Source organism: Crinia signifera, chromosome 7, assembly GCF_055691185.1.
Source record: "Crinia signifera chromosome 7, ASM5569118v1, whole genome shotgun sequence".
NCBI lineage: Eukaryota > Metazoa > Chordata > Amphibia > Anura > Myobatrachidae > Crinia > Crinia signifera.
The window spans coordinates 103452029-103471047 of record NC_139223.1 but is presented as its reverse complement, the minus strand read 5'-3'; the positions used below and the strand labels follow the sequence as shown (position 1 = coordinate 103471047).

The 19019-nt window shown below is 42.1% G+C and overlaps 1 protein-coding gene across 1 annotated transcript in view; it reads right to left on the bottom strand.

Annotated features, from left to right (window-relative positions):
* Window positions 1-4250: 4250 nt before the first annotated feature.
* Window positions 4251-19019, bottom strand: part of PGAP1 (post-GPI attachment to proteins inositol deacylase 1) — a 466817-nt gene continuing 452048 nt past the window's right edge. Inside the window, exons 26-27 of the mRNA XM_083153565.1 lie at window positions 12325-12429; window positions 4251-4592 (exon numbers count right to left, since the gene is read on the bottom strand). Coding sequence (XP_083009691.1) covers window positions 4454-4592; window positions 12325-12429 — 244 coding nt within the window. The 3' untranslated portion in view covers window positions 4251-4453. The remainder of the gene's footprint in view (window positions 4593-12324; window positions 12430-19019) is intronic.

Here is a 19019-nt window from a genome sequence, read left to right as displayed (position 1 = left end):
CCCCATACAGTAATGTCCCCTGCACCATATGCCCCACACTGCAATGCCCTTGATATATTATGTCCTATAATATAGGACACACTGGGTGTAGCTTCTACACACTGGGTGTCATGCTCATTGCCAGGGGTTTAATGGGATCGGTGTCTTCACTGCCAGTGCTTTCATGCTCTGGGACAGGTGTCATACTCCAGGGGTTTGTAATGCTTGTAGCCAGTGGTAATGCTTGTTGCCAAGGGTGTGTTATTGTTAAACATTTTTAAAAATCCAATGTTTCTTCTTACAGTGAAATCTTACATTTCTGAATTAAAAAAAAAAAAGAAATTGAAAAAAGCTATGAAATTCCAAAGACAAAAAACCTTATGGTTTCACATGTCCCATTTATGCTGGGTACACACCAGGACGACTAGGGCCCGATCCCCTCAATCTAGATCCAATTCCGACCAATTGGATGTAGATTGTGTGCTGATTGGGCCCTTTTCTGTCCTGGTGTGGACCGATACCGATCCGATGCGCGGTCCCGCGGGTTGGTCGGTCGTTAATGAGATCCTACCTGCTGCAGGTAGGATCTCAATGACGACCATACAGCCGGGTGTGGGTCGCCATCAGATCGGACCCGCTCACGGTGCACATCGTGAGCGGGTTGTGCTCCCCCGCGTCACCGTGAGCGGGTCGGACGAGACACTGACGACCCGCTCACGATGTGCATCGTGAGCGGGTCGTCCTGGTGTGTACCCTACATTAGGCTTCTTACACATGATCTGGCATTTCTGAAACCTGTTGTAACTCTTCCACTCAAATGCCGAAAAGCAATGAAATTACGATCATTAAGGCTGACGCCTTAATGGACGTGTTCCTTGCGCAATACAGATATGGTACGCCATCACAGCCTGTGGGTAAGTGCAAATTCAGCACTCTCACAGAGTGAGATTGCTGTCACTCAGACAATGGTGGAGCTGCTAATTCACAGATTTGTGTGCTCATTGGAATACACACATGCAGTCTATGCAACTGAAGGTCTGAGCAGTAAACAGAGCCGAGAGGATGGGGTAAAAGTGGTGTTGATTGGGGTAGGAGGCAGTGTGGTGCGGATGGGGAGGAATAGAAATGCGTAGATAGTAGGAAGGCTAAGCAGCACTGATGAGGGATGAGGGAACGAAGCAGATGGGTGGAAAACAGTGGCACAGATTGGGGAAGGGAAGGCAGAGTGATGCGATTGGGTGGAAAACAGAGGAGCAGTTGGAGGAAAGACAGCAGTACAGATGAAAGGAAACTGTCATGGATGAGGCGGGCAGAGCAGCATGGATGGAGGGGAAGACAGAGTATCACCAATAGAGGGGAAGCCAGTGGCACAGATAGAAGAAAACAGTAGCAGCTGTGTGGAAAGACAGGGCAGCACAGACGGGGAAAGACACATTGGTGCAGATGAGGCAATACACACAGCAGTAGGTATCGGGGAAGACAGAGCAGCATGAAGAAAGTGTAGATGCATAGTAGTTGGGAGTATTATAGTTTTTGCAATTATGAAATATGTTTTTGGTAACTGCATGTGAATACTAAATTAAATGGATATATGTAGTGAGTGTGAAAGATGTTGGACCCTCAGTGGGATAGTTTTAGTAATAGTGTTTATTATCTTTGAAAACCTATGCTGTTCCTCTACCCTGTCTGGGGTGTTGCTGTCTGCTGTAGTGTTTCTAGCACAGGTCTGGTTTGCAGTGCTGATATACAGACCACACTGTGCTAGAAACACTACAGCAGACAGCTACACCCCAGGCAGGGAAGAGGAACTGCATGGGTTTTCAAAGATGACGGGTGCTAGAATGAACACTATAGTAACTCAGAGGTATAGACAGTTTTAAATGATTGCGGGTACTTATTAGGATGAGTGCGCCACATAACTGCTCAGACCTTCAGTTGCATAGACTGCATGTGTGTATTCCAATGAGCACACAAATCTGTGCATTGGCAGCTCCACCATTGTGTGAGTGACAGCAATATCACTCTGTGAGAGTGCTGAATCTGCACTTACCCACAGGCTGTGATGGCGTACCATATCTGTATTGTGCAAGGAACACGTCCATTAAGGCATCAGCCTTAATGATCGGAATTTCATTGCTTTTTGGCGTTTGAGTGGAAGAGTTACAACAGGTTTCTGAAATGCCAGATAATTTGTAAGAAGCCTTAATGGGACATGTGAAACCGTAAGGTTTTTGTCTTTGGAATAAATATATATATATATATATGGAACAAAAGAGCAAAGGGGGCGCCTATGGTGTAGTACCTTTTTAATTGTTTAAAAAAGACAGTTTAAACAGTCTGTTTAAAATAAATAGAGCGTCCGTACCAGACAGTTCGTCAGGTGTGGACTTAAAACCACATGATTCAATACAAAATCCCACTGGCACATCAGCTACAAGAGCAAGCCCGCCGTCAGCAGATGGTAATTACAGACTCACGGAACCTCTCAGCGCGACACACCGCAGTGTCCAGCAGTGTCGATGCTTGCACGGGTCCCGGCAGCTTCTCCTTAGCCCGGTCAGTGGGGATAGTCTGGCGTCACTCTGGCCACGCCCCAACGCGTTTCGTCGTCAGACTTCGTCAGAGGGATGCCATCCCTAAGTGCCGCCATAACCCGCCTGCTATTTACAGTGGCTGCACGCCACACCGGAAGGCACCAGTGCAAAGACACCCTTTAACCCGGGGCAACGGAGTGACGGAGACACTGCTGGCTTATATATATATATATATATACACACACTGTGTGTGTGTGTGTATATATGTATATATATATATATATATATATATATATATATCTAATAGATTTACCACCTTATTCCGTGCACAGTGATATTTTTTTTTCATTAACAGGATAACTATATCACAGAAACAGAAATATCTTTGGCTTTTAAAATGCCCTATCAAACACCTACTGTATACTGTCATTGTATTATATGCATATATGGGGGGAGGTTAGATTGCACACCCTTGTTCCAAATATAATGAGACAAAAATTGCAGGTACAGGCACAGGATCACAGGTCAGTGAGTCAAACATATTGACAATGCTCAGGCTCCTTCCTCTGTTTATCTGGCATCTGTACACTTCACTTAAGCATGGTCTACACTAGACAACACTGCAAACAAGGCCATGTCGTCAACGATTCTCCTTGAACTGGCTTACTTCCTGACCAAATGATATAGTGAATTCACATTAAAAGATTTAGCAAATTATATTCCAGTGGACATATTAAGGAGCATGCCGTCACTGACATTATACAGTAGTCATTATTTTACTGCATGAACAGATGACAAAAGGGGTAATGATCCGTGGCAGTGCACATTGTTAACAATATAATGCATACACACACTACAACATACTGTATGCACAAAACTATTGGTAACGATAATCGTCTAGTGCAAGCCTTGGCTCTCCAGCTGTTGTGAAACTACACATCCCAGCATGTTCTGCCACAGCTTTAGCATTCCTTAATGGCAAAAATGTGGCTGGGTACGCTGGAACTTGTATTTTCACAACAGCTGGAAAGCCACACGTTGGCCAGGCCTGGTCTAGTGTGTACACACCTTAAAGGTCCATACACACTGGGCGACTATGCCCAGGGTGTATGGACAGAGATGATAGGGCTCATCGCTGCGGGGAAAGCCGCTCAGTACATACACACTGAGCGGCTTTCCCCCTGCCTGGCGCTGACGGAGGGGGGAGGATGGCGTTGCATAGCGGATCGCTATGCAAAGCTGCCCTGATAGCCGCTCATCTGCTGGCATAACCAGCAGATGAACGTCTTTCTCTGTGATGTTGTGAGAGCGCGCAGCAGCGGTCACCGCTCATCGCCAGGCCATACACACTGGTTGGCTTTGAGTTGAAAGCCGCTTGAAAGACGCTCAAACCTGCTGTTTTGAGCGACTTTCAGCTCAAAGTCGCCCAGTGTGTATGGGCCTTAAGGGTAGTTTCGTCCAGCCAGAGCTGTATCCTAGGTGCCTTTTTCTTACAAACATATTCAGCTCACAATTGGTTGAGTCTATGCTATGTTGTTGTTGTTATTATAAAGCCAAACCAAACCCAGTCTTTGTAATAAAAGTAAAAAGAAAATGGGAAAAAAAATACAGATTTCAACACACACACACACACACACACACACACACACACACACACACATTTTATATAACCTTCACAATATAACATGTACATTTAAGTTATTTAGTAATGGGAAACACTCATATCACAACATGGTGTATTTTCATTAACAAAATATTTATTATTCTGTAAAGAACCAAATTTATGCAATTTCTAGCAAACATACATTTAGATTCCATATTTACATGTATACATACATGTATTTTATTGGTTTTAATTTAGCGAACAACAATTACAGTTTTGGGAAGCTCAAAAGTGGCTTCAAGATTACATAAAAAAAAATTCCACTGTCTTTAAAGCACTATAAGAAGTTGGATAATGCATGTACAAAAAGAGAGAATGTAATAAAATAAGATGCTCTGTATAAATGTAGCTGTCCAAAGGCCACAACTATTATTGAAAAAGGTAGCTGAAGGCAGGCTGTTGTCTTCAGGAACTTGCTGCAAGAGAAACAAAAATGAATCAGCAGTAGTCAATTGGCATACAATGTAAACTGCAATACTGTTAACAGAAGGCAGAGTGTCAGAGCGGATGATGGGCTTACTATCCATCTGTGCCTAAAGAAATACCATCATTGAAACTAAATTTTATATGTACATGGTATAGAATTCAATTTAAGCAGGACACTCTGATAATTAAAAGCAATCCCAGGGTACATCAAACAGTGCAACAGGACCAACGTACATAATAACCACTGTGTAACCTGTAATATAATACTGAGATGTATCCAATTGTTTGCATAAATAAAATCGAATCAAGTAACCCATTACAGAGACAAATTTTAATCTTTATTCTCTTTTTCTCTATCACTTTATTTTAAATATTTTGCGATGCAAATACCTGGTACAGGGAAACTAATTATAAGGTGACATATAATTAATACAATTCTAAAACAATCAACAATGAAAGAAGGCCTCCTAGTTATTAAATTCTAATAAAAAGTTATAAAGATTATCACATATTATATTTTATAGTCCTATGAGACTGTGTGGGTGGAGTGCATTTTATAACAACTGATTTATTTTTTCTTTTTTTTGTGTACTGCATATCCAAATCAGTAGAGAGCACCCTAAACCAGTAGGGAAAGATATATATATATATATAAGATTCCCCTCTGGCAGGTATTTTTCCACCCAAAACCCAAAAATAATTTTTATTAAAACATATGGTGCAGGTCCTCCACCCTTTTTTCAATACTGTTATGGTGTGTTTTGTTATATCTTTCTTACACCAGCCCTGCAGACCTGGGTTTTTGCACGGGAGCATGCAAAATCCCTGGTCGGCAGGTGGTGTAAGGTCATCAACCCGGCAAGTGCTCAGGGTCGAACACAAGTTCGATGCAACCCAGGACCCGTTCCACTGCAATGGAAAAGCCGATGCTGGGAGATGCTCTCATCTCCAAGTGCCTGTTAAGGCCCTGCTTCCGGTGACTCAGAGGTGTAACTCTGGGAGGCAATGGAGTCCTCTGCTGCCGTGCTCCTATTCCTAAGGGGGCACCTCTCCTCCCCTGTGCGTTTGAATCAGTTAATTGAATGCCGCTTCTGTGGCTGACTCCCCTACCTACCAGGACCTTAGACACTTCACCATCTCTTTATTCTGAAAATATACACATGCATTCACATTTCATATATTTATATAAGGTGTGTGTGTGTGTGGGGGAGGGGGGGGACACCAATATTTATGTTGCCTCCGGGCAACTGGGATGAACTTACTCCACTGTGGTGACTTAACCTGCCCGGCATTATGCCAGGTTGGAAGCCGGTCTAAAAGAGTCGCACCCGGCTTGGAGCCAAGTCCAAAATCCCGGGTGCAACCCGGGCTTGCTGGTGTAAAAGTGTTATATGAAAAAGGCAGCAGCACTATTCCATAACTAACAAAAGGAATCATGGCTTCAAAATGAGCTGGGCTGAAATGTTGATTGTGCTCTGGACTAAAGCTGGGTATACATCTATACAATCCCTGTTGTCTTGCAACTGTTCGACCGACCATGGACGCGACCGACTGTCCAGAAACACAAGCCGATACGCGTGTACACACCTGTCCAAACAGTCGCAAGAATAAGATTGTACCACCGTTCACACTCTCTCGATTTGGGCTATTGACACGATATATATAAACAAAATTATCATAATGGGCTGGGTAAAGGGCATACCAAAACAAAGAGGCATGAGCACAGAACCTAAACAAAAGTGATTTCCTTTTTTACATCAGTGCTGGCTGTGCAGAGAACACGTACATTCATTCATTCATTCCGTTTGTTTTCTACCACTTTTATCATGAGCTAGAGGAAAAGAAATGTGCGTGCTTGCATTCTTGCTGCTATGGCCAAAACAAAAAGGGAGGAGCAAGAATCAAAGCTGCTGGACCAGAGACTGGCTTCTGAGGTGAGACACCTTCTCCCATATGCCATTGGTGAAGAAGATATGGGAGAAAACTCCCAATGACTTCAGGAATTATCTTCGTATGGATGACCCTACCTTCATGGAGATGCTGGCACTAGTCAACGCTACGTTTCCTGACTACTGGGAGGACCCTTGCGGATCTGAGGTACAGCACTGCTATATCCTCTCAAGCTCTGGGACTAATAATACCTGAGACCTGTGATGCCATCATCCAAGTTCTATCTGACCATAGTCACCCTGCCGGCTGACTAAAATTTAAACGCTTACCACCCGTATGTCTGTCCCTAGACACCCTGCCGGCTGACTAAAATTTAGACGCTTACCACCCGTATCTGACCATAGACGCATTCCCCCGTCTTTATAGCAGAAGGCAGGGTGACTAGGGACAGATACGGCGACCTGCTATAAAGATGGGGTGCATGTATATTATGATTATTTATTTAAATATACATGGGGAGAGGTAAACGCTTCTTGTGCTGTACGAGAGATCATGCAGCTACGGAACGCCCACATGGGCGTTCCAGCTTTGGCAGTATAGTCGCAAGAACGACCAGCATATCAATCAAACGTGCTTACACACAGCACTTTTGTTCCGATATGGGCCCGTCCTGTCGGATGAATATTAAACAGCACTGAACCGGGGCGTGGCTTGGCCGGGCGTGTGAGTGGACGCAGGGTGAGTGAGCTCCGCCATCTATCCGCTTATCTATCCTGCTCACGGGACTGTAGGCGACCCGCTTACACTGCCTTGCCTTGCTGGGGCTCCCCTGCGTCCCTGGTGCTGCCCAGCTCCCATATAAGTGACCTGTGAAGGCCTGGGTACCTCCTGCTGTGCTCCATACACCTTATCTCCTGGGCGCGGACCCCATCTTGGGGAACCTTCTCCCGACTGCGCGACTCCAACTCCTGTGCTGGTGCGGTGTTGCTGACGGGCAGTGACTCCTGGAGAAGCCGTGGGAGCCGCTCATCCTGACATCTGGAGGCCCGCGCAGGGATAGTGGTTGGTCCCCGCTGTGCTTTGTGTGGTGCAGACGAGGACCGCATCCTCCCGCCATCTTGGGACCCAACAGCGCTCAGAGGACTGGGTAACTACTGCCTTTACCTTTGCTGCTCCTCCAATACAGGGTTCCCAGTTTGGCCTGTGCTACCTGTTAGGTGACTGACAGGCACTGATTCCTGTATAAGGACGTGGACTCAGCTATTGAAGCGTGGCTGCGCTCTGGAAAATTATTGGACTCCGGCGCTGATCTCCAAACACCACGGCGGTGTCGGGTGCTTACAACTGACAAGTGAACGCTGTCCCCCTTCCATCTGCATGCGGCAAGGAGATACGAAGTGGCCGTAAGCCTGCTCTCACGAGCGTCCGTCCCCAGCTGAGTGAGTATGGACAGCTCATGAGTGCAGGAAAATCAATTGATATATCGCACTCAGTACTTATAAGCAGCAGCCACATTATATCCACATGTCTCCCTGCCTAAAAACATCACTGTCAGCTCCAAATGTCCGGAGTATACATTAAACATCATTTAACCCTGTTGAGGGTCATTTGCAATTTACCTGACACAGCACGCTAAAAAGTCTACCCAATACGGCTTCACTGTGACTGTTTGAACCAAGCACTATTCCTGCTTAAACAGCCCTGAAATATGGGTAATTAGAAAGCATATTATAAATAAATAACAAGAGACTGAGTTGAAAGTGGTGCATCTACTTTTTAGTCCTTGGTTACTACCCATCTCACTGCTTTCAAACAAATACTGAGTGGAGAGACTTGTCAATTAAATTCAAATATACATATATTTGTTTTAAAGTCGGGCTGGCCAGCCTAAGAATTGATTGGATGTCCATGTCCTTCATTTAAAATGTATTTTATTTCATTATTATATGTACAATGTATTATGTGTGTTTTAAATTAGTATAACAATTTATCTACCCACCATTTAGGTGTGTGATCACTATAAATCATTGATAAATAATAAAAAATATTTTTTATCAGAATTCCAGTGTCACATTTGCGCTCTTTAAATATTTTCATGATATTTCATTGACATTTTTATATTTCTATATACCCAGCAGGACATGTGCTGCACCTGAGGTGTATGCTTACAGTTTCATTTGTCTTACACCTCCTGGAGCGCAAAACCACCTGGAGCCTTGGGAGGGTCAGTGGTAGAATACAGCCTGAGATCTGCTTTTATCTCCTGCCTGCCTGAGTTGAATCTTGGAGGTGTGCTAGCCACCACCAAGCAACCTTTGCATTTCTCTGCAGTATCATCTTGCTGACACTATTGGTATGGCTGATTCTATACAATTGCTCATTGAGGCTATTGAGGAGTCCACTCAGAGGATTATTACTAAAATTGAAAAGGTGACCTCTGTGCTGTTATGCTCTGTGCCCGGACCTTGCACATTGACAGAGTCCCAGACTCTCTTCGATACAGGCTGTCGGGCTGAGAAGTCTTTGGTAACTCCGGAGGATGGTTTTGTAGCTCCTTTTGTTTTCCTATATCAAGATGGAATGCTACATACTGATCCTGATGGTGCGCTGATTCCCATAGGATGGCCACTTCCAGTCCTCTGTCATGTGACTGCTCCTGAATGCTTTATTCTCCAGGAGTCCTTCCCTGCTTGTCTTCAGAACCTGTGTGCAACTCCTAAGTTCCATGGCATGTGTCTGGACTTCATGTCCCAATATTTCTGCCTTTCATGTGAAAATCCCTGGGAGCATGATGGAATAAATGCTGATTACTCTCCTGTTTTTTCTCACAATCGTTGGGCCAATACTGGCTGTCGGACTATCTCCTTCAATGAAGCTGAATATTGGCCAGATTAGTTGATGATAATTGTATCTAGCTCTGCTACTACTAAGAATTTGGCCGGTCTGATATATATTTTATACTACTGTCTTTTCTCTTATTATCTTGCTTTACTGCTTGTATTTATGTTTTTGTATAATGGAGCAAATTAAGACTATTCTGCTGCCTTACTGTATACTACAAGTTCACTGCCCCAATCGGTCCATATTGTTATTATCCTTCATCTGGGTGGGGGGGATGGAAGGGGTGACTAGAATGATATAAATTAGCTATGATGTAGATGTTTCTATTCTGTTGGGTTTGCGGGTATCCTATTGCTCTAGCTAAAGATCACTGGTTTACTACCTTCTTTATTGGGGGGGGGGGGGGGAGTAGGTTAGTGTAGTTTAGACAGAGTAGTTAATAGGGTGGGGGTGGTTGGTTCAGGGGCTCCAGGTATGCCTAAGTTGGGGGTAGGTTATACAGGGTTGGGGGTGTTGGGGTAGGTTTGCTTTGGGATTTTAGGTTTTTTTTTTATATCTTTTGAATAACTGGGCATATTTATTCTTTTATTTTACATTATATTGGCTACTGCAAATAACAATATAATTCCTACTAAACAGGAGTATATTGTGTACATTAGTATACCATTTTGATTTAAATATACATGACTTCTATATGGTCATGCCCGAATGGCGCCTTCGGGTACTAAAATACTACAATGCCATAATTGCTTTGTGAAGTTAATTGGTATTTGTGTTTTATATATCCTGCTCATCATCATATGACTGTTTATATCTGCTGTATTTGCTCTTGTGTGTTTACGCAGTTCTATATTGTTGCCCTAATTGCCCTAGTATAAATATATGGGGTCTTGTCGTTTTTTGTATGTTTACACAAAATTTCAATAAAAATGACGCAATTTAAAAAAAAAAACACAGCACTGAACCTTCGACCGACCGAGTATGGACGGACAAGACCGTTTTTGGACGTTTATCGCTCGTACATAGGGAGTCGGGACAGCGTACACACCCATAAAATCTGGATGGCCGTCCGTTCCAGAACAGAAGAACGGCCTGAAGATTGTATAGATGTGTACCCAGCTTAAGAATAAAGTACTGTAGTGGTGTTTTCTTTTTTAAACATAAGAGGATACATGCCAGTTTAATTGATTTGCATTCTAGCTAAATTAATACTTTTTCTGTTCAAACCTCTAAATAATAATTTCCAGTTAATGTCTTTTAAGGCTTCCTCAAACTATCCAAAGTTAGCTTTTCTAAAGCTTAAAGACTTTGTAGCACCAATATAATCATCTTTGTTAAAAATTTAAATGAAACGTGATCATATTATGATCACTGTTACCTTGGGTGAGATTTAATAGGATGGGAGATTCAGAAAATGAGAGATTTGGGAAGAAATCTCCAGTTTTTTTCAAGCGGCAATCATTTATACTGCAAAATCAAGCAGGTTTTGCAGTGTAAATGATTGCCGCTTTAAAAAAACTGGAGATTTCTTCCCAAATCTCTCACTTTCTGAATCTCTCATCCTATTAAATCTCACCCCCAGTGTCTCCCTTATAGTTATGTTTGAAAGAATGTCCCCATTTTTACTCATCAAAAGATCCAGGATATTATTTCAAGATGATTTCTCAATAAACTGAGATAAAAATAATGATCATTTAATGTTTTCAATAAAGCATTTCCCTTAGTGGTATTACATCATATAATTGAAATCGTTAACAATAATAATGTTCCCTAAGCTTGTAATAGGAGGTATCTTTCCTCTTCCTCATTATTGTTGGATGGTTTAGCATGTCTCTATTATTAGTTTTTTTGCACTCTTATTATTACCTATAATTTCCACCCATATAGATTATACGGACTCCTGCTTCTATATCTTCCCTTCTGTGGGTTTTTAGTGAAGGTTTACCATATAAAAGTACACCCCTCCTCTTCTATTAACTCTATCTTTCCTAAAAAGGCTATATCCATCCAAGTTAGTTGTCCAGTCATGTGATTGATTCCACCAGGTTTCAGTAATGCGGATGAGATAAAATTGTTCCTATGTAACCAAGGGCTCTAGCTCCTCTTTTTTATCAGTTAAGCTCCTAGCATTTAGACATATATATTTCAGAATCCGCTTTTCCCTGATACTTATCGAGCTACCTGTAAATGTCACATCAGGTTCCTGAAAAGACAAAGCAGTTTCACTGAATATGCCTGAAATTGGTTGTTTACATCTATCTTTTACTTTTCTCACTGATTTCCCTCTACTCCCCCCATTATAAATGACTTTTTCCTCTATGCTATACTCGTGCTCTATGGTTGCTTATTATTTCCTCCCCCAACCATCTTTTCAAACTCAAATGAAATGAACAGTATTAATTGGTAATTTATCTTACAATTGGTAATTAATCTTACAATACTGGGGTGCTTATTCCAACAAATTAATTGGATTGCCACTTATGGAATCATGCTGGAATGGAGAAGCCATGAGAGGGAGTTTTTTATCTTCAATTTAGAAACGCTGAACTTTATTTACCTGTATGTTCCTTTCTGCCAATGTAATTTTATTTATCTCTCAAAGTAGTGGTTTTTACAAGCGGAACAAACAGTGAAGGTAGACAGCACCCTTTTATTAGTGTTGAATTTCTTATAAGGGAGTGAGGCATGTCCCTTGGGATGGCTTGTGTTGGTATCGTCAGCCCAAAACATACCAATAACTGCAAAATATTTCCACTGTATAGTACCATATGCCATCTTGAATAGAGTGTAAATGGGAAGGACATGCACATACTGCCCTTGCAAGCTGTCCTACTTAGTAAATATGTATACATAATTTAAAAAAAGTAATAGTGGCTTTTACATTTTCTATTAATTTGGCTATCATTAAATGAGGGATTATAACAAACCAAGGGTGCCCTTAATCCTTTTTTACATTTCATTGTAATTGTCAATTTAAATTTACATACACACCTGGATTTTATTGATAATACACTGAAGTTCATCAAAATTTCCATTGTAAAGACAAGTATAATAGCCAAAAATCTCATTGGATCGGGGTGCAGTTGATAGTTATACCTAGATATTTACAAACAGAACATTAATAATACTGATAAAGATAATAATATTATTACCAAGCACAACTGGAATTTCTCAACAAAACATGTTCTGCCTAGAAGGTTAATTCAGTATTAATTACAGAAAAATCATCAGTATGCCACATATATTAAAATGTGTGTGTAAGCACCTGCAGCGTAAAATTTGCTGCTGCTTTCAGAGGTGCAATCAATTCATAAATAATTTAATATAATGTGAAATCTATTAAAAAAGACAATTCATAAGAATAAATTACTTTCCTGAAGTGCACTTAATTTTTAACATGAATTTAGACAATACATAGACAATACAACATAAAACACACATACTGGCATTTTCTCCTATATTAATATGAGGCTTTTATGAATGGCTCAGAATCAGCTGATGTCAGCCTTTTTAATTCACTTTTATGAGGCAGTGGTTCATATATATAGTTACCAGTCCCACTTTGAATTATATCTCCAGTGGCTTCAATAGTGCAACACAGTATTGGATCTTTATCCGATATTTAATGTCCAGGTATCCTCCTTAATTACCAGAGATGCGCTCCGGATGCTGTGTGGGGATAGATCAATGGCCACAAGTGCTGTGTGGAGATCCTCCATATTATTACAAGTGGTGAGCGGGCTCCAGGGCTCTCAATACACGTTTCTCCGCCTCAGCACATACTCAGGGGCTTCCTCAGATGAGCTCTGCCGTTGTCTGTCTCCTGTTTTATATCCATCCCAATTTTGGAGTTGTTAGATGCCGCATTTCCAGGTTCTGCATTCCAGGCCTCACTTTCGTATTACATATTTATAGACTCCAGCCGCCATATTTGTTTTGCGTTTCAAGCCTCTTTAATTTTGGAAAGCGTCCCGTGGCCATTTTAAGCCATTCATAGAGCCAAGGCTCTTTTTCAAAGTCCTTATCTATTGGATCATTTACAATCCAAGCCTCTTTCTGGTTTCCGATTGCAGCCTTATTAACTATGAACCTGCCTATTATATTTTACAGCGCTGATCTTATTTCTCTGAGCCATACTCTACTTATGCCAGTATTTACAACATATATACCCTTAATTTCATAATCTATTAATAGCTAATACCAATATACATATAATTACCAGAAAGAGGCCTGGTTTGTAAATGATCCAATAGATCATGGGTCTTCAAACTGTGGCCCTCCAGATGTTGTGAAACTACATGTTCCAACATGCATTGCCACATTTTTTCCTAAAAGAGCATGCCCAAACTGTCAGGGCATGCTGGGACATGTAGTTCCACAACATCTGGAGGGCCACAGTTTGAAGACCCATGCAATAGATCATGACTTTGAAAAGAGGATTGGCTCTATTAATGCTTAAAATGACCGTGGGACGTGATGGATATAAAACAGGAGGCAGAGAAGGGCAGAGTTCATCTGAGGAAGCCACTGAGTATATGCTAAGGTGGAGAAATGCATATTGAGAGCCCTGCAGCCCGGTCACTGCTTGTAACCAGACCATCACCAGCAATAATCTGGAGGATCTCCACACAGCACTTGTGGCCATTGCTCTATTATTTATTTATTTATTTACAGTTTCTTATATAGCACAGCAGATTCCATTGCGCTTTCCCACACAGCATCCGGAGCGCATCTCCAGTAATTAAGGAGGTTACCTGGACAAAATATCGGACAAAGATCCAATACTGTGTTGCAATACTGAAGTCACTGGAGATATAACTCAAAGCAGGACTGGTAACCAGGGCCGGTGCAAGGCACCGGAGCGCCCCAGGCGAGTCGGGGTGGGGGCGCCCCGGTGCCGGGTAGGGGGGGTGTACCTGTCCTGCGGCTGTGTATATAAAGCTTGCGGTGGCAGCGGGGGGTCCCTGCAGTCAAGAAATAACGAGCGCTATCCGCCTGGCTACGCGGAAGCGCTTCTGTTGTGAAAACACTGGCCGCACGGCGCACGCTGATTGGCTGAATCTCAGCTCACACCGACATCATGAAAATACTTGATGGAATGGGCACAATACTCACAACTCCAATCCCATAGCATTCACAAATCTCAATATATTTATATCCAGATTCATCATGTATATTATTAAGTCTCTTAATTCTCTGGATGGAACATTAACATTTATTTATCCATCTATTTTTATAAATTTCCTGCATCATACATATATCTCTAATACAGTACATCTCTCTTTCTTCCCATATCCATCTCTCCCTTCCCTCATCACCCCTTCTTTCTCTGATCCTTTTCCCCCTTCTTCTCCTATTTCTCTCCACGTTCTCCTCCCCCTTTTTTTGTTTTCTTCTTCTCCACAATCATTCATTTACCCACACATAGGATCTCACTTTATTCTTCAGACTGACACCATATTGGCATTCACATTTGATAAACATAGTCAGGAGTATCATAAGCAGCTCTGATGCACTTTATATGACAAAATGTCATCACAAAATTTCCACCCTGTTACAGAAGACTGTTTTTAAAAGAAGCTGCTGACCCCTCTAGCATCCTTAAAAAACTGTCTTCTGTAAGGGGGCGGCCATTTTTTGATGGACATTTTGTCATAAGGAGCCAGGAGGAGCGCCGGGACGCAGACTAGTAGATATATAGTCCCGACTCCCGGCCACAGAGTACAGACGTGGCGGTGGAATAAGGCAAGTTACAGCAGCGTAACAATAGCCCATGCGCCCACACTTATTCGGCACCTCCCCGCCACCGTGGAGTCTGCGGCGCTATTGTTATGCCACTGTCCCATAGCTGCCCAGTGTCTTCCACTTCTGCCGCTCATGAATGAATTAAGCTCCCACTGCTGCCATTTGCCCACAGATCCCCACAGCAAACTGCTGCTTTTTATAAAGCCGCATGTAACAGCTCTGATCCTGTGGCAGTCAGTTGTCTCTCTCCATAAAAATAAAAACCTCAGCTGGTCAGGGGGATCCTGGATACTTTGAACCCCCTGAGTGCACCACTGTAGACCGGCCATGTTTAGGGTCTCAGTGGCTGTGTGTAACATCACGCTCAGCGGTCCATCACTGCCTCCTTTTCAACCCCTTTCAGAACTTAAACTGACATCTGAGATTTTCGGACATCTGAGACCATGGGCCAAATGTAATAAGGTATGAGAATAAGAAAATTAGAGATTTTGGGAGAGTTTTCCCGTTCTTTACGTGACAATCAGTTACATGGCAAAATCAACCTGGCTTTTCAGTGTAAATGATTGCCGCTTTAAAAAAAAAAAAAAAAAAAAGGGTGAAAACTCCCCAAATCTCTCAATATCTTATTCTCACACCATATTACGTTTGGCCCCAGGGCTGAATCAGGCCCTTAGTCAGTTCCAGTCTGAAATCTGAATTATTCTTGCCAGTCTAGTCTATTCCAGCCTGCTAAACTGTCAAGCCTGTATGCTGTACCTGTTACAACAACTTAGTTTTCATCCGTATGTGATTTGTGTAACATTATAAAAGACTCACCTCTATCAGTTGAAGTACCGCCACTGACCAATAGAGACCACTCGACGCACCAATTACTCCTTTGTGTGCTAAAATATTTAATTTCACAAATATACAACTCAATCAGGCCCCATTTGGACTGGAACTAGCTGAAACTTTCTAGCAAAGATTGTAGGCCTGGTGGCAGTTTTGCAAAATTTTGTAAAACTGAAACCCTCAAAGATAGTCTGTGGGGGGTCGCCCAGCAATGCATGCGCAATCCCACCCTGGGAAGTACTCCACAATGAAGCTCTCACACATGACCAAGCAGCTCCCTGCCCACAGTAGTAGCATCACTTACACACATAATGGCCACAGGAGTAGCACCGCTTACACATAATACTCACAGGAGTAGTGCTGCTTATACACATAATGCACACAGTAGTAACTTGTTTTATATAAATAATGCCTACAGTAGTAGCACCCCTTATACATAATGCCCACAGTAGTAGTACCCCTTACACATAATGCCTACAGTATTATCGCCGCTTACACACATAATACCAACAGCATTAGCACCAGTTACATACATAATGCCTACAGCAGTAGTGCTGCTTGCCCACAGGAATAGTGCCATTTATAAACATAATGTCCAAAGTAGTAGCTCCACTTATACACATAACGCCCATAGTAGTAGCACCCCTTATCGAAGTAATGCCACACATGCCACAATGTACACACATAATGCCGGCTGTAGTGGTACCCTTATACACTTATCGCCTGCAGTAGTAGTGCCCCTTATTCATGTAATGCTCACAGTAGTAGCGCTCCTTATACATGTAATGCCCACAGTAGTAGAGCCCTTATACATGTAATGCCCACAGTAGTAGAGCCCCTTATACACGTTATGCCAGTAGTAGCACCCCTTATATAAATACTGCCTATCGTACTAACGTTCCTTATACATAATGCCCACAGTAGTAGTACTCCTTTCACATAATGCCTAAAGTATTAGCTCCGCTTACATGCATGATTCTGACAGCAGTAGCACCGCTTACACAATGCGCACATTAGGCCCACAGGAGTAGTGGAATTTATACACATAACCGCCACAGTAGTAGCTCCACTTATACATAATGCAAATAGTAGCAGCACCCCTTATGCCAGTAATGCCCATACTAGTAGCACCCTTAATCCAAGTAATGCCAAGAGTAGTAGTGCCACACACACATAGTGCCTGCTGTAGTGATACCCTTATACACGTAATGCCTGCAGTAGTAGCTCCCCTTAAACATGTAATGCCCACAATAGAAGCACAATGCAATACCTGAAGTAGCTGCATCTCTTGAATATAATGCCCACAATAGTGCCACTTCTTCATGCACTGCTCACAGTAGTAGCACCCCTTGTACATGATGCCACCAAAAGTGCCACTTATACACATAATGCCCCATACACACTTACTCACTCTCTTTCCCTCCACTTGCCTAACAAAGTCTGGATGGCAGAATCATAGGAAGCTCTAAACGTACGGATGTATGTGAATAAACACATACATCCAGAGAGCGCCACACAATTGGAATTTTTCAAAACGTTAATAAATGTATTGATACAAACATATAATCTATAAAAATTATTATACCTTAGGTACAGATTTGTAATAAAAAATACACATAAAAAAGAAGGAACAACGTATACTCCTTTAGAAATAATTTCAGCAGATAAAATTCCCAACAATTAATGATACAAATGATCTTCCTTAAGTGGTATGTGCAATTAGGTTAGTTGCTCCCTGTGCATGACTTACAGGTATTGATTTCAGGGGAATCGAGAGAGTAAAAGGTAGACGGTTTTTAAGCTTTATATTTGTAGTCCATCCTGTCCGTGGACCTCAAGCTACACTGTCAGCTGCCACCGCCTATTGATGACCAGTTGATACTCTGTGTACAGTGAGCGAGCCGTCCACCTTCGGCGCACAGCCAGATGGAAGCCACTGGACTGCCGGGGACTAGGAGGAATTGTGTAAGATGCAGGTAGACTCACCTAGGCTGTTCTGGCTTATCTCTCCTGCAAGAGAACAGCTTGCGTTGTTGGTGCCAGGGCACTGGGGGTCTCCCGTTTATCACTGGTGTAGACAGCCAGCTCTAACTGATGACAAATAGGTTTAAGAAGATTGCACGGGAACTGCTGGTAGAAGGTTCACGTATGGAGTATAAGTTAGCTCTGCCCCTTGACGCGCTTCTCTGCTGTATTGGTATATAGCGGTTTCTTCAGAAGGAAAGTAACAGAGTCTTCAGACCATGGTTTTTAAAACGCTGATGTCCAATCGTGTTCAGTCACTAATTATTGTTTCCAGGTGATTTATTAATCTTTACCGGGTTAGATCAAAGTAGTATACTGATTTCCTGTACATAAACTACAGCCCAATTATCCAAGGATGATTATACATTGTGTTTATACATCTATCTAAATATCACATGATGTTGGCATTATATAAACAATAATTATATTAATATAGGAAAAAAACTAAATGAGAAATGGCATCCTGTTACATTATATACACAGAAGAAAACTAAAATAAAAGACAAATACTAGAGAAAAACATAGGCTCCAAATGAAAAGCCAGGTGGCTCACTGCGCAGAGCTCCGGTCTAGTAACAGGTGATATCACATGTTTTTTAACTCTATGCATTCATTAAGACCTGCTGGAATTAAACTGTTCAATGCAAATATCCAGTAAGCCTCTTTTCTGCACAATTGATTAAACCTATCACCTTCCCTAGGGGTGGTGTCGATGGTCTCAATACCTTGGATGGTTAGACCATCGAAAAAACCATGATGTTTATACTTAATGTGGCGAGAGAGGCTATGCGTAGTCACACCTTTAAGGATATTCCTTATATGTTCTAAGAATCTCACGTTCAGTACTCAATCGATACACTAGAGATCTGTGCAGACAGAGACACTTTGTTGCTAAAAGACTTAGAGAAAACGATATTGACGGCATACCTATTACTTTGGATGAAGGGGATCAAAATATTGTACATACTCTAAAATATTTACAGTGAGAGTGGAATCAATTCCTCTCCGCCTGTTCCTGTGTATGACATCACCTCAAAAAAATTGAATAAACTCAGAAAAAGATCAGAGTTTTACCCAATACGACA